At 46.9% G+C, this 12,373-nt stretch overlaps 1 protein-coding gene and 1 non-coding gene across 2 annotated transcripts; one reads left to right on the plus strand and one right to left on the minus strand.

Moving 5' to 3' along the window:
• Positions 1 to 3,308: 3,308 nt before the first annotated feature.
• LOC120381706 (zinc finger protein 300-like) lies at positions 3,309 to 4,142 on the plus strand (the record flags this gene model as incomplete). Its single annotated transcript, XM_039499830.1, has 1 exon — positions 3,309 to 4,142. A coding segment is annotated over one exon (834 nt), but the record flags the coding sequence as incomplete, so codon positions are not given.
• A 7,065-nt stretch (positions 4,143 to 11,207) lies between these two features.
• Positions 11,208 to 11,279, minus strand: TRNAA-UGC. Its single transcript has one exon. It is a non-coding gene; the product is annotated as a tRNA-Ala (tRNA).
• Between the last annotated feature and the right edge of the window lie 1,094 nt (positions 11,280 to 12,373).

Here is a 12,373-nt window from a genome sequence, read left to right on the forward strand (position 1 = left end):
GAGAGGTTTGGGGTCTGGAGCTGTGGGGATCCCAGACCTTTAACCCGAATCCCTACCCAAGCCTTATTGCTTTAGAGCCTCCACTCCAGTTTTGTTTCTGTTCAGTTTCACTTTATTATACATTTTGCCCCAAATATTATTATTTTAACATGACCTCCCTCTCTCACTCATTACCCCCTCCTCACATAACCTCCCCATCTCCTATGCACAGCGACCCCGGCCACCAATCCTGAGTCCTTGCTGCATCCTCCCTCCTATAGCAGGGCCCTTACCCAGGCACAAATGGGCACTTCGTTGATGATGTCACAGGATGGTATAGTCTGTACAATTTTTACACCTATAAGATTACATATTCTGAAGCCCTTCACACCAGTCGGGCTTATCTCTATACGCCAATACAGTCTGTTCCCTTCCCAGCTCTGATGCTGCAGAGCCTTGCCTGTGTCCCTGTTCCCGTTCGCCTCCTAACCAACATTCGACATTCATGGGGCCTCATCTGGAGCACTGTGTCCAGTTTTGGGCCCAACACTATAAGAAGGATGTGGAAAAATTGGAAAGCATCCAGCGGGGGGCAACAAAAATGGTTAGGGGACTGGAGCATATGACTTCTGAGGAGAGGCTGAGGGAACTGGGATTGTTTAGTCTGCAGAAGAGAAGAATGAGGGGGGATTTGATAGCTGCTTTCAACTACCTGAAGGGGGGTTCCAAAGACGATGGATCTAGACTGTTCTCAGTGGTAGCAGATGACAGAACAAAGAGTAATGATTTCAAGTTGCAATGGGGGAGGTTTAGGTTGGATATTAGGAAACACTATTTCACTAGGAGGGTGGTGAAGCGCTGGGATGGGTTCCCCACGGAGGTGGTGGAATCTCCTTCCTTAGAGGTTTTTAAGGTCAGGCTTGACAAAGCCATGGCTGGGATGATTTAGTTGGGGATTAGTCCTGCTTTGAGCAGGGGTGGGACTAGATGACCTCCTGAGGTCCCGTCCAACCCTGATATTCTATTATTCAATTTCCTTCCCCCTCCACTTTGACCCCATTTATAGAGCAATATTCTCAGCTATACCTGAACCAATCATTGTGCTGAAATTTAACTAACCAATTCTAACGTGTTGTGACATAATTCTCTAACCCAGGCGTCGGCCACCTTTCAGAAGTGGTGTGCTGAGTCTTCATTTATTCACTCTAATTTAAGATTTCATGTGCCAATAATACATTTTAACGTTTTAGAAAGTCTCTTTCTATAAGTCTATAATACATAATTAAACTATTGTATGTAAAGTCAGTAAGGTTTTTAAAATGTTTAGAAGCTTCATTTAAAATTAATTAAAAATGCAGAGCCTTCTGGACCGGTGGCCAGGACCTGGGCAGTGTGAGTGCCACTGAAAATCAGCTCGTGTGCCGCCATAGGTTGCCTACTCCTGCTCTAACCAATTATAAACCACTACCTAATTAACTTACACCTGACAACATTAATTATACAGGAGAGAAACAATTAGAGAACCAGACTGATTAACAATGTAAAAGTGGTGGCCATAAAGATAGAACAATACAGAAATGAGGTTTCACAACCCCAACCATTGATAAGTGATTTCTTGCCAGACAGGCTGCTATCAAATTAAGGTTTCTTTAACCATCTTAAGATCCAGACAGGATTGTCTTCCTAACAGCCCATTAGCACCTTATTTCAGTGTGACTGGTTTGGGATGTGAGTATGTGACCCTTCGCTTCCCAGCTTATGGCTGCCCCTGCTGTAGCCAAAGGCCTTAGCCTAAGAACAAGACCTCAGGCTATCCTAGTGAGAGAAGGCCCAGACACAGGCAGACTGTGATTTTGATTCTTTGTTTTCATACTCCTGTAACTAGCTAAGTGAAAAAATACCCTAAGTTCTTAAAATATAGGCTTTGCAGGCAGGCCTGAATATCGCCATTCTAACAGGGGTCTACCCTTCCCCATGCTGTGTCTGTCTTGTCTATTTAGACTGTACATTTTCAGAGCATGAGCCATCTACTATTCTGCATTTGTACTGTGCCTAGCAAAACGGAGACACACTGTTAGTTGGTCCTTAGGCACTAAGGTAATGCGTATGATTAATAACTCTCCTGCCACTTTGAGCCAAGGAAGCTGGTCTTGGGATGTTACTGCTTAAAAATGATCTGAGCTTAAAACCATGGACTATTCTTTGTGACAAGTATCCCACAAATTCCACTGACCTCCCTTGTTTTCTTTGCCTGGCATAGGGTTTCTAAATTCCAAACCTGATGTGGTCTCACAGCTGGAACGAGGGGAAGAGGCATGGGTCCTGGACCTCCAGAGTTCTGAGAAAGAAGTGCTTCCAAGAGCTGCCTGCACAGGTGAGGACTTGGTTAAAGCAAGTCAAAAACTGTCTGTGAATACAGGAAACATTCGGGATGCCCTACAAAGACCCTGTTCAGGATTGTTCCCTGCAGATGTGGAATAATTAGGCAGATGTCACTCATGGCTTCCCACCTATCCTGTCTAACAACTGGCAGCAGATCCCTACCTAATCCCACTTTTCCCTGCATGTTCTGGTGAAATGCAGACCAAAACTGATCCTTTCCTCTCTCCTCTGGGGAAAATCAGCTCCTGATCAGTTTGATCTCTCCTGCACATATTCTGGTTTGTTCATCCCTTTTAAAATTCTGTCTCTGAGATTTCCTTTCTCTCAGGCACAGGAGTGACCTATGTCTGGATTCTCTCTGTCTCCCATCTGGCGATGGGATGGTGCGTGAGAATGAGGCAGAAACCCCAGCAGGAAGATGCTGAGCAAGGAGCACCACATGGGACGTTATCAGGAAGAACCAAAGGGAATGTTTCCAAGAGTTGTGCACTCCCAGAAAACACAAAAGCCTGTGAGACTCAGCAGAGGCCAGAGGAAAACTACAGTAGCCACTCAGACCTTATTCCACGCAACAGAATCAACTTGGAAGAGAGGCGCTACATGTGCCATGAGTGCGGAAAAGCTTCAATCAGCGCTCACACCTTATCAGACATCAGAGAATCCACACAGGGAGACGCCTTACACGTGCTCTGAGTGCGGGAAAAGCTTCAGTCAGCCCTCAAGCCTAATCACACATCAGAGAATCCACACAGGGAGACGCCCTATGCATGCGCTGAGTGCGGGAAAAGCTTCAGTCTGCGCTCAAACCTTATCACACACCAGAGAATCCACACAAGGGAGACCCCCTACACGTGCTCTGAGTGCGGGAAACGCTTCAGTCGGCGCTCAAACCTTATCACACATCCGAGACTCCACACAGGGGAGATGCCTATACATGCACTGAGTGCGGGAAAAGCTTCAGTTGGTGCTCAAGCCTTATCACACATCATAGAATCCACACCGGGGAGACGCCCTACACGTGCTCTGAGTGCGGGAAAAGCTTCAATCGGCGCTCACACCTTATCACACATCAGAGAATCCACACAGGAGAGAAGGCCTACACATGCGCTGAGTGCGGGAAAAGCTTCAATCGGCGCTCACACCTTATCACACATCAGAGAATCCACACAGGAGAGAAGGCCTACAAATGCGCTGAGTGCGGGAAAAGCTTCAGTCAGCGCTCAAGCCTTATCACACATCAGAGAATCCACACAGGAGAGATGCCCTACAGATGCGCTGAATGCGGGAAAAGCTTCAGTGTGCGCTCACACCTTATCACACATCAGAGAATCCACACAGGGGAGAAGCCCTACACGTGCGCTGAGTGCAGGAAAAGCTTCAGTCGGCGCTCAAACCTTATCACACATCAGAGAATCCACACTGGGGAGAAGCCCTACACGTGCTCTGAGTGCAGGAAAAGCTTCAGTCAGCGCTCAAGCCTTATCACACATCAGAGAATCCACAAAGGAGAGACGCCCTACACGTGCTCTGAGTGCGGGAAAAGCTTCACTCGGCGCTCAAGCCTTTTCACACATCAGAGAATCCACACAGGGGAGAGGCCCTACACATGCGCTGAGTGCGGGAAAAGCTTCAGTCTGCGCTCAAACCTTATCACACATCAGAGAATCCACACAGGGGAGAGGCCCTACACATGCGCTGAGTGCGGGAAAAGCTTCAGTCTGCGCTCAATCCTTATCACACATCAGAGAATACACACAGGAGGGCGCCCCATCGTGCGCTGAGTGTGGGAAAAGCTTCCGTCTGCGCTCAAACCTTATCATACATCAGAGAATCCACACAGGAGAAGCCCTACACATGCTCGAGTGCAGGAAAAGCTTCAATCGGCGCTCACACCTTATCGCACATCAGCGAATCCACACAGGAGAGATGCCCTACACATGCTCTGAGTGCAGGAAAAGCTTCAATCGGCACTCACACCTTATCACACATCAGAGAATCCACACAGGAGAGAAGCCCTACACATGCGCTGAGTGCGGGAAATGCTTCATTCAGCGCTCAATCCTTATCAGACATCAGAGAATCCACACAGGCGAGACACCCTACACGTGCTCTGAGTGCGGGAAAAGCTTCATTCAGCGCTCACACCTTATCACACATCAGAGAATCCACACAGGAGAAACGCCCTACACATGCTCTGAGTGCAGGAAAAGCTTCAGTCAGCGCTCAAGCCTTATCACACATCAGAGAATCCACACAGGAGAGAAGCCCTTCACTTGCGCTGAGTGCGGGAAAAGCTTCAGTCGGCGCTCAAGCCTTATCACACATCAGAAAATCCACGCAGGGGAGAAGCCCTACACATGCTCTGAGTGCGGGAAAAGCTTCAGTCGGCGCTCACACCTTATCACACATCAGAGAATCCACACAGGAGAGACGCCCTACACATGCGCTGAGTGCGGGAAAAGCTTCAGTCGGCGCTCAAGCCTTATCACACATCAGAGAATCCACACAGGAGGGCGCCCTACACTTGCGCTGAGTGCGAGAAAAGCTTCAGTCGGCGCTCACACCTTATTAGACATCAGAGAATCCACACATGAGAGACACCCTACACGTGCTCTGAGTGCGGGAAAAGTTTCATTGAGCACTCAGACTTTGTCAGACATCGTAGAATCCACAGTGGAGAGTGACCCTACACATGCTCTGCATTTGGGAAAAGCTTCAATCAGATGTCATTCCTATTAGATATCAGTAAATCCAAATTGGAGAGAACTGTAAGAAATGCCTTTATTAGGGCTTCCCACAGATTTGTTTTAAAATAAATTACATTTGCTAATTCCAATATAGTGATCTTTGCACCATCTTCACTGTGGTCTCTCAGCTCTGCCGGATGAGTTGCCTGCTTCTGACTTTTGCAGTTCACCCTTCTTTGGGGTCAGTCCTGTGATCTTTTCTGTCAGCTCCTTTCCTTTTGACTTGTAGGGCGTGTGTCCCTCCAGCCAGGAATTTCATCAGCTCCAGGTGGGAGAGAGAGGTTGATGCCAACAAGCTACCCTGAGGCAAAAGTTACCTGTGCCTTACATCCACTAGGACTGTACATGGAATTGGGTGCTCAAGTTAGTGATTTTGGTGTAAAAGACAATTATAGTTGTAGAGCAGAAGCAGGCCAGGAGTGAACCGAACAGACAATGATCAAGTGATCTCTCTCCTGCCATCCATCTCCATCCTCTGACAAACAGAGGCTAGGGACACCATTCCTTACCCATCCTGCCTAATAGCCATTAATGGACTTAACCTCCATGAATTTATCAGTTTTCTTTTAAACCCTGTTATAGTCCTAGCCTTCACACCCTCCTCAGGTAAGGAGTTCCACAGGTTAACGGTGCGCTGTGTGAAGAAGAACTTCCTTTTATTTGTTTTAAACCTGCTGCCTATTATTTTCATTTTGTGACCCCTAGTTCTTGTATTATGGGAATAAATAAATAACTTTTCATATCTATTTTCTCCACATCACTCATGATTATAGATACCTCTATCATATGCCCTCTGCGGCTCCTCTTTTCCAAGCTGAAAAGCCCTAGCCTCTTGAATCTCTCCGCAGATGGGACCCGTTCCAAACCCCTAATCATTTTAATTGCCCTTCTCTGAACCTTTTCTAATGCCAGTATATCTTTTTGAGATGAGACGACCACATCTGTACATAGAATTCAAGATGTGGGCATACCATGGAGTTATATAAGGGTAATAATATAGTCAGTCTTATTCTCTATCCCTTTTTAATGATTCCCAACATCCTGTTTGCTTTTTGACCGCCTCTGTACACTGCGTGGGCATCTTCAGAGAACTATCACGATGACTCCAAGATCTTTTCCTGATTTGTTGTAACTAAATTAGTCGATCATATTTTATGTATAATTGGAGTTATTTTTCCAATATGCATTACTTTACATTTATCCACATTAAATTTCATGTGCCATTTGTTGCCCAATCACTTAGTTTTGTGAGATCTTTATTAAGTTCTTCACAGTCTGCTTTAGTCTTAACTATCTTGAGCAGTTTAGTATCATCTGCAAACTTTGCCACCTCAATGTTTACCCCTTTCTCCAGATCGTTTATGAATAAGGTGAATAGGATTGGTCCTAGGACTAACCCTTGGGAACACCATTAGTTACCCCTCTCCATTCTGAGAATATACCATTAATTCCTACCCTTTGTTCCCTGTCTTTTAACCAGTTCTCAATCCATGAAAGGACCTTCCTTTTATCCCATGACAACTTAATTTATGTAAGAGCCTTTGGTGAGGACCTTGCCAAAGGCTTTCTGAAAATCTAAGTACACTATGTCCACTGGATCCCCCTTGTCCACATGTTTGTTGACCCCTCAAAGAACTCTAATAGATTAGTAAGACACGATTTCCCTTTACGGAAACCGTGTTGACTTTACTTAACAATTTATGTTCTTCTATGTGTCTGACAATTTTATTCTTTACTATTGTTTCAACTAATTTGCCAGTACCGATGTTAGACTTACTGGTCTGTAATTGCTGGGATCACCTCTAGAGCCCTTTTAAAATATTGGCATTACATTAGCTAACTTCCAGTCATTGGGTACGAAGCCGATTCAAAGGACAGGTTACAAACCATAGTTAATAGTTCATAACTTCACATTTGAGTTCTTTCAGAACTCTTGGGCGAATGCCATCTGGTCCTGGTGACTTGTTAATGTTGAGTTTATCAATTAATTCCAAAACCTGCTCTAGTGACACTTCAGTCTGTGACAGTTCCTCAGATTTGTCACCTACAATTTGGCAATGTTTATGCTCCTTTCTAGGATTTGATTTCCACTTTTTAAAGGAAGTCTTTTTGTCTCTCACTGCTTCTTTTACATGGTTGTTAAGCCCCGGTGGGTCTTTTTTAGTTCTTTTACTGTGTTTCTTAAATTGGGGTATACATTTAAGTTGGGCCTCTATTATTGTGTCGTTAAAGTGTCCATGCAGCTTACAGGAATTTCACTTTAGTCACTGTACCTTTTAATTTCTGTTTAACTAACCCCCTCATTTTTGTATAGTTCCCCTTTTTTAAATTAAATGCCACAGCGTTGGGCTTTTGAGATGTTCTTCCCACCACAGGGATGTTAAATGTTATTATATTATGCCGTTTATTTCGAGCAACTGCAGTTATTCGGGAGAGTACAGACAGGCAGAGTTTCCCCTCCCGAGGTAGGTCTCGGTTAGATAAACAATTAAGGCAAGCATTTATACCTTTTGCGACATACAGTAAGGAGCAACAACTGCATTTTGTTTGTACATATTCCTTTCTGATAGCTTACTTCTCTCAGCAATTTCTGCTACAATCTGCATTCTATTCTTATCTAACACAAGGTTGAAAACCAGCATCTCTTACAGTTCTTTTCCGCTCGCCACGCCCTGCTTGAAGTCTCCGTTATTAGCTGTTAGTTAGCCTGGTAAATATCAAGTCCCTGAGAAAACACAGTTATACGAAGCAAAACAAAATCACAAACAGAAATGTCATTGGAAATTCAAAAATTAAAAAGGAAAATGCAATTCCCATCACTTCATTGTATCTGGGCCATTCCTGTATCGAGAGTACCCGCTAAGGGCCCTGTGTGCTTATGGGAAACGTGGAGGAACTCATAGCACAGCCTGGACATGAAACTCAACTGCTCCCAGGTGCCACAGTAAAACCCTTTCCCTGCTGTGATGTTGATGATTTTATGAAAATATGCTAATGGGTGTGAATATAATGTAACTGGAACATGCTTCATGCAAAGGTCTCTTGTGCAGTATCATTACAAAGCTTATTATCTACTGTGTGTGTTCAGCCTATTTGTATGAACCGATCTTTCCTGTACCTGAAGCTAGAAATATAAACTATAACTCTGAGGTCCTGTTCTAATGATGCAAAGTGTGGGCCATTAACCAGGACAATTGACTGGAGATGGCTCTGTCCTGCACCATCTGTGAGTCAGGCCAGGAACAATGAAGGCTTGGGGTCTCACAGGGCATGTGACCATGTCACCTGGTACAGGAATCCATCTTAAACCTCAGGCTTTTCCCCAGGAGAGAGACAAAAGATTCCTGCCTTGTACCAAAGCTGTTTAAGGGGTGGAACAGAAGAAAGGTGGCTGCAGTCATGAGAAATCCCCGAGCTACCACCTGAGCTGGAACAAGGACTATACCAGGTGCAAAGATTGGGCTCAGACAAGAAATAAGTCTAGTCTGCAAAGAAGCTTATTGGAAGATCTCTGAGGTGAGATTTTATCTGTATTGAGTTTCATACTGTATTAGTCTTAGACTTGCATGTTTTGTTTTATTTTGCTCTATGGAGAATACAAACTCCACAGAGAAGGAAAAGTTAATGCCTTAGAAAAATCTGTGTGTGTTAGAGTGTCTAGGAACCACTCTCCTATAGCTTCTTTTCTCTGATTTCCTTTAGAAAATCTGAAGTAGGGAGCAGAAAACCATTGTCTTTTCTGAGGTGTGAGCTCAGGACCTACTGAGTATGAGACTGACATGCTGCCAACTATGCTAAGAAGGCCCAGGAAAATGTTTAGGCTCAGTGCATATAGGATCCTCCTACAGCAGTGACTGGAGCAGGGAAGGAACTGGAAGAAGCAGAGAGATCTGGTGCCCACAGACCTGTCCTAGCCTCTTTCTCAGCAGCAAAGAAATCAATTTGCCCTTCCAGTGAACAATCTGCTGGAACTAATGGAAGCACAGGGGGGATGTTTCTAAAGTATGCACCCACCTCTACATTTTAGAACTTACTCTCCTTTTTCTAGTGTAGCACTTTGTATATGAATTAGGCAAAACAAACTACACAGGTAAGAGAAAAAAGGGCTTGAGAGAAAGCTTGAACTCATAACCCCAACAGATGGCCCCTCTGCACTAACCAGTTGCACCCCTGAATATGTTTTTAAACACATTTGGGAAGCAGGCAGTTATCAGTCTCTGTGGTTCACACCTTTGCCTGGTAATTGAAGGCTGCTGGTTCAAACTTAACTCAAGATGCGGCTTTTCAGCGATGAGACTCCAGTACATTTTAACAGGAAGAAAATCTCCTCTATTCTGGCTTTGCCCCATTAGACTCCTTCTGCCCATCTTCTCCCCTCCCCAGTCTCTTTCCTTCCCCACTGGGGCCATGCAGAGAGGAGCCCCAGTCAGTCTCTGTCACAGAGAGTCTGTATCCCATAAAGGGAGGGAGGGTCTCTCTAAAACACTGATAATGGGGAGGAGTGGTGTGCGTGGTTAGGGGAGATAGGATGGAGAGCTAACAGTGGGGCACAGAGATTCCCCAGATTTGGGAGATCCCCTGCTGCCCCTATCAGCCAGCTGTGAGAAGAACAACTGTTGGCATGGAGGGTCTCCACATGCTGCCCCCGCCCCAACTGCCAACTCTGCCAACTGTGGCAATGGGGCTGCGGGGTGGAGTCTGTGGGTAGCAGTGCGCAGAGACGCCCCGGCCCTCCAGCTTAGGGGCTGCGGGTTGCTTTTGGGAGATGCCGAGGTAAATGCTGCACCCTTCACCCTCTCCTGCAACCCCTGCCCCAGCCCAGACCCCACACCTGCACCCAACCTCCCTCCAAGAGCCTGCCCCCCACACTGCCTCCTTCACCACAACCCCCTGACTGAGCCCAGACCCTGCACCCAAACTCTCCCAGAGCCCAACCCCTCTCCCTCCCACAGCAAACTCCTTCCCAGAGCCTTACACAGGTGTGTGTGGCAGGTGGGGCAGGACTTGGTCCCATTCTGGGCACCACCAAAAATTATACAAACCTGCCACCTCTGTCCAGCCCAATCTTCTGCTGATGCACCTCAGCCCACACCCGTGCAGGGTTTGAAGCTTCCGTTGCTTAAATTCCAGGACACGGAGGGTTTTCAGCTCCCCTTTGCCCAGAGGGAACCTTCACCCCACTCCTAACCAGGTTCTTGTCCATGGGATCACTGTAGGGGGGCTGGGTCCCTCGGTGTCTTTTCTCTGTCTAGGACAGGCCTGGGTGCAATAACTGGGGGCATCTGAGCACCCAGGACCTTCTGTGGTCCCATCTGCCATTGACTCCAGCCTTTTTTCTATCCATCGTCAGCACCATCCCAAGCCAGCAGCACTCGCCTCAAAAAGACAGAGTCCAGTGGCACCTTACAGACTAACAGATGTATTGGAGCATAAGCTTCCATGGGTGAATCCACTTCGTCAGATGAATGTAGTGGAAATTTGCAGGGCAGGTATAAATATGCAGGCAGAATCAGTCTAGAGATAAGGAGGTTAGTTCAATCAGGGAGGATGAGACCCTCTTCTAGCAGTTGAGGTGTGATCACCAAGGGAGGAGAAACTGCTTTTGTAGTTGGCTAGCCAGTCACAGAATTCCCACTCCATTCATCTGACGAAGTGGGGATTCACCCATGAAAGCTCATGCTCCAATACGTCTGTTAGTCTAGAAGGTGCCACAGGACTCTGTCGCCTTTTACAGATCCAGACTAACACGGCTACCCCTCTGATACTCAAAAAGACAGTGTCCCCTGCTGGGAGTAAATCATTGACCCCTCTCCTCCCTGAGCACTGACTGCCCCTCTGTTTCCTTGCCTCTCAGTCTGTGCAAATGGGACCTTTCCCTCCAGTGCTGGAGGATTCGCCCTTCTCATCTACCATTGTCCCAAGCAGCACAGCGGGTGGGAATCTTAAATGTACCGAGGTGACTTAGGAGCAGAACCCCCCCAGACCTTCCATGCAATTGTCACTTGCCCCTCACTGAGCAGGACTGAAACTGGTGCAGGGAGACTGGTGGGCCACATCCCCGCTGGGCATGAGCAAAGCAGCAGGGTGAAAAAATGACCATGAAGATGCTGGGGATTGAACCCAGGGCCTCATACACGCAAAGCATGTGCTCAACCACTGAGCTACATCCCCTAGCAGGTTGTGTTTGCTATGGGTTACACTCAGAGCGCTCCTGTTTCCAGAGCATCCAGTGACCTATAAGCTTCACAAGAAGCCCATTCCCCTCTCTGAGGACCAATCCTGCTTTCCTGGAGGTGACTTGTTCATAGGGGTCACTTTTCAGCAGGGCCAGATTCTATGTGTGGGGCACAGAGTGTGGCTGCCCTGGTCTCAGGGTGCAGAGATACACTCAGCCATCTCCCTGCATTGGGTTGGGGTGCGGCAATCCCCTGCTGCAAGGTCATGGTGGGGGATGCTGTGAGCAGCTCAACACCTCACCCTAGTGGCAGAAGTGGTGTGGGGATCTCCAGGTGTTTCTAGGATCTGCTAGGCATTTCCACCTGCCTGTAAACTCAGCTTTCCCAGCACATTCACTGCGGTGCAATTGGGTCACTGTTTCCATGGCTGAACAGCAAAGAATGGCTCCCAGTTTCCCTTCTATCGGCAGCAGGATTAGCCTGTGTCGGTGGTTAATGAGGTGGATCTAGTTGTAGATTGTTATTCATTCCCCACCTTGACAATTCACACAGTCCCATTCCCAGCACCTCAGTGATCCTGGTAGCAGGGGTTGGGTCCTGAGATTTTCAGGGTTCTTTTCCCCTCCACCTGGAGTGAACTCAGCTTTTTCCCCATCCCAGACAATCCATGAAATAGCAACAGCAGCATAAAGAAAGAGGGGAGGGAACATCTCACGGCCAGGGCTGGATGTGCCCAGAGCCCCCTGCTTGTCCATTGTTTCCATGGAATTTGGCCCCCTGCTTTGCACAAGGGACAGAGAAAGATCTTGCTGTTCCTGTGTCTGTGCAAAGAAAATTGTGCTTCTGTATGAAAGAGAGGCGGGAAATGGCCCCATGATGGGGCACTAGCCTCAGGAGTTAAGAGCAAGGACAATGATGGGAAGGTTCACAATTGACTCATACAAAGGTGCAGGTTTGGCAGTTACACTGGGAAATTCAGGCTCAGGTTGGCCACCCTGGTCTAGGTGTAGAAGTCACAACATTTAAACTTGAAAGAGGGGCCAATTTCCCCATCATTTCACACCTTTACACCCAAACACGATGACTTTC

This window comes from Mauremys reevesii, linkage group 14 (assembly GCF_016161935.1).
Source record: "Mauremys reevesii isolate NIE-2019 linkage group 14, ASM1616193v1, whole genome shotgun sequence".
Taxonomy (NCBI): Eukaryota; Metazoa; Chordata; order Testudines; family Geoemydidae; genus Mauremys; species Mauremys reevesii.